The following is a 1,327-nucleotide window of genomic DNA, read 5'->3' on the forward strand; positions in this document are numbered from 1 at the left end:
GAGGATAAAAAGTTGGATTTGAAAAACGAAGACATCTTTGGAAGTTCCCGTGAAGACGCCGCAGAGGTAGAGTTTGGCATCGATGGAAACCCAAGGTGTGAACTACCTACTTGAATCCACGTGCGTATGTCTCTAAACACATAATCAATTTGAAGCAAGTTTTTTGGTGACGACATGTACTGAAATCACCTGATGTATTTATCAGCAAAATGAAGACAAATCATAGAGAAGTCGAACTACTTACTTCTTTGATATTACTCTTTATCTTGTCATTGGTGGCGGTGGTATCATTCCTACTGGTGGAGGAGGGGGAGGTGGATACGCCATCCCCATCGCTGCAGGAGGTGGAGGCGGTGGCACCATTCCCATGCCCATATAGCCTGCAGCACTCTGATTGAAATGAAGAGGTGGGGGAGGTACGTCCATGTAAGGAGCAGCGCCAGTTGTAAAGGCGAACATTGTGTGAGGTTTGAGCTTGTTTGGATTTGACTGAGCCAGTAATCTTTCAGCCTCAGAGCCATGACGTTCGTTCTGACTATCTTTCTTAAAAGCGTACTGCACCACCACTTGTCGATTGCAAAGGTACTGACCGTGCATACACTCGATAGCTAAGTCAGCTGCTTCAAACGAGTCAAAGCTTATAAATCCAAAGCCTTTACTGGCTTTAGTGTCTGGGTCACGCATGATCTTAGGGGTCTCAACGATACCCCCAAAGGCCGAAAAAGTGTCATACAGTAGCTTTTCGTCTACCTCTGGGTCCAGATTGCCAATAAATAAATTAGCGCCGACGTCCAGATTCTTCCTGTCGTTTGACGCTTTTTTGACGCGAATCACTCGTCCGTATAACTGAATCATGTTCAGCACTTTAACTGCGTATTCAGCGCACTCTTCGGATCGAAACTCTACAAAGCCATAATTCTGGTGAGCGCCTGAGACCTTGTCACGGGGCATGTGCACGTTACACACACTTCCTGCCTGTAGCATAAGCTCCCAAAGAATCTCCTCAGTCACGCGATCGTCCAGATTTCCCACATACACAGTTGCATCTTGGTTGCGCTGCTCGATCGCGGCCGACATTCCCGATTTTTACTGTTGTGGGGACCACACTGATAAACTAATTTTTTCGAGCGCTTGATTTATAATCATTAATGTTAGTCATGTTGTTTAATTTTCTTGCATAGGAGCAAGACAGAAATAATTTTGCTGCAGCAATCATCACGCCTTTTGCACTGGTATACTAGTGTCTGACACGATACATAAGCGTGTAGCTTACAGTGTTAGAACTCATACATTTCGTTAAAGTTTGTGATGCAGCAACCAATATTCA

General features: G+C 44.9%; 1 protein-coding gene across 1 annotated transcript; it reads right to left on the reverse strand.

Moving 5' to 3' along the window:
* Positions 1 to 261: 261 nt before the first annotated feature.
* On the reverse strand, positions 262 to 1,077 carry PHALS_07034 (splicing factor 3b subunit 4-like; the record flags this gene model as incomplete). The annotated part of the gene is made up of 1 exon (XM_024720431.1): positions 262 to 1,077. One exon carries the CDS (start codon positions 1,075 to 1,077, stop codon positions 262 to 264), a length of 816 nt encoding a protein of 271 aa, XP_024585631.1.
* Between the last annotated feature and the right edge of the window lie 250 nt (positions 1,078 to 1,327).

The sequence above is a fragment of the Plasmopara halstedii genome (genome assembly GCF_900000015.1).
Source record: "Plasmopara halstedii genome assembly, contig: Scaffold_3060, whole genome shotgun sequence".
Taxonomy (NCBI): domain Eukaryota; phylum Oomycota; class Peronosporomycetes; order Peronosporales; family Peronosporaceae; genus Plasmopara; species Plasmopara halstedii.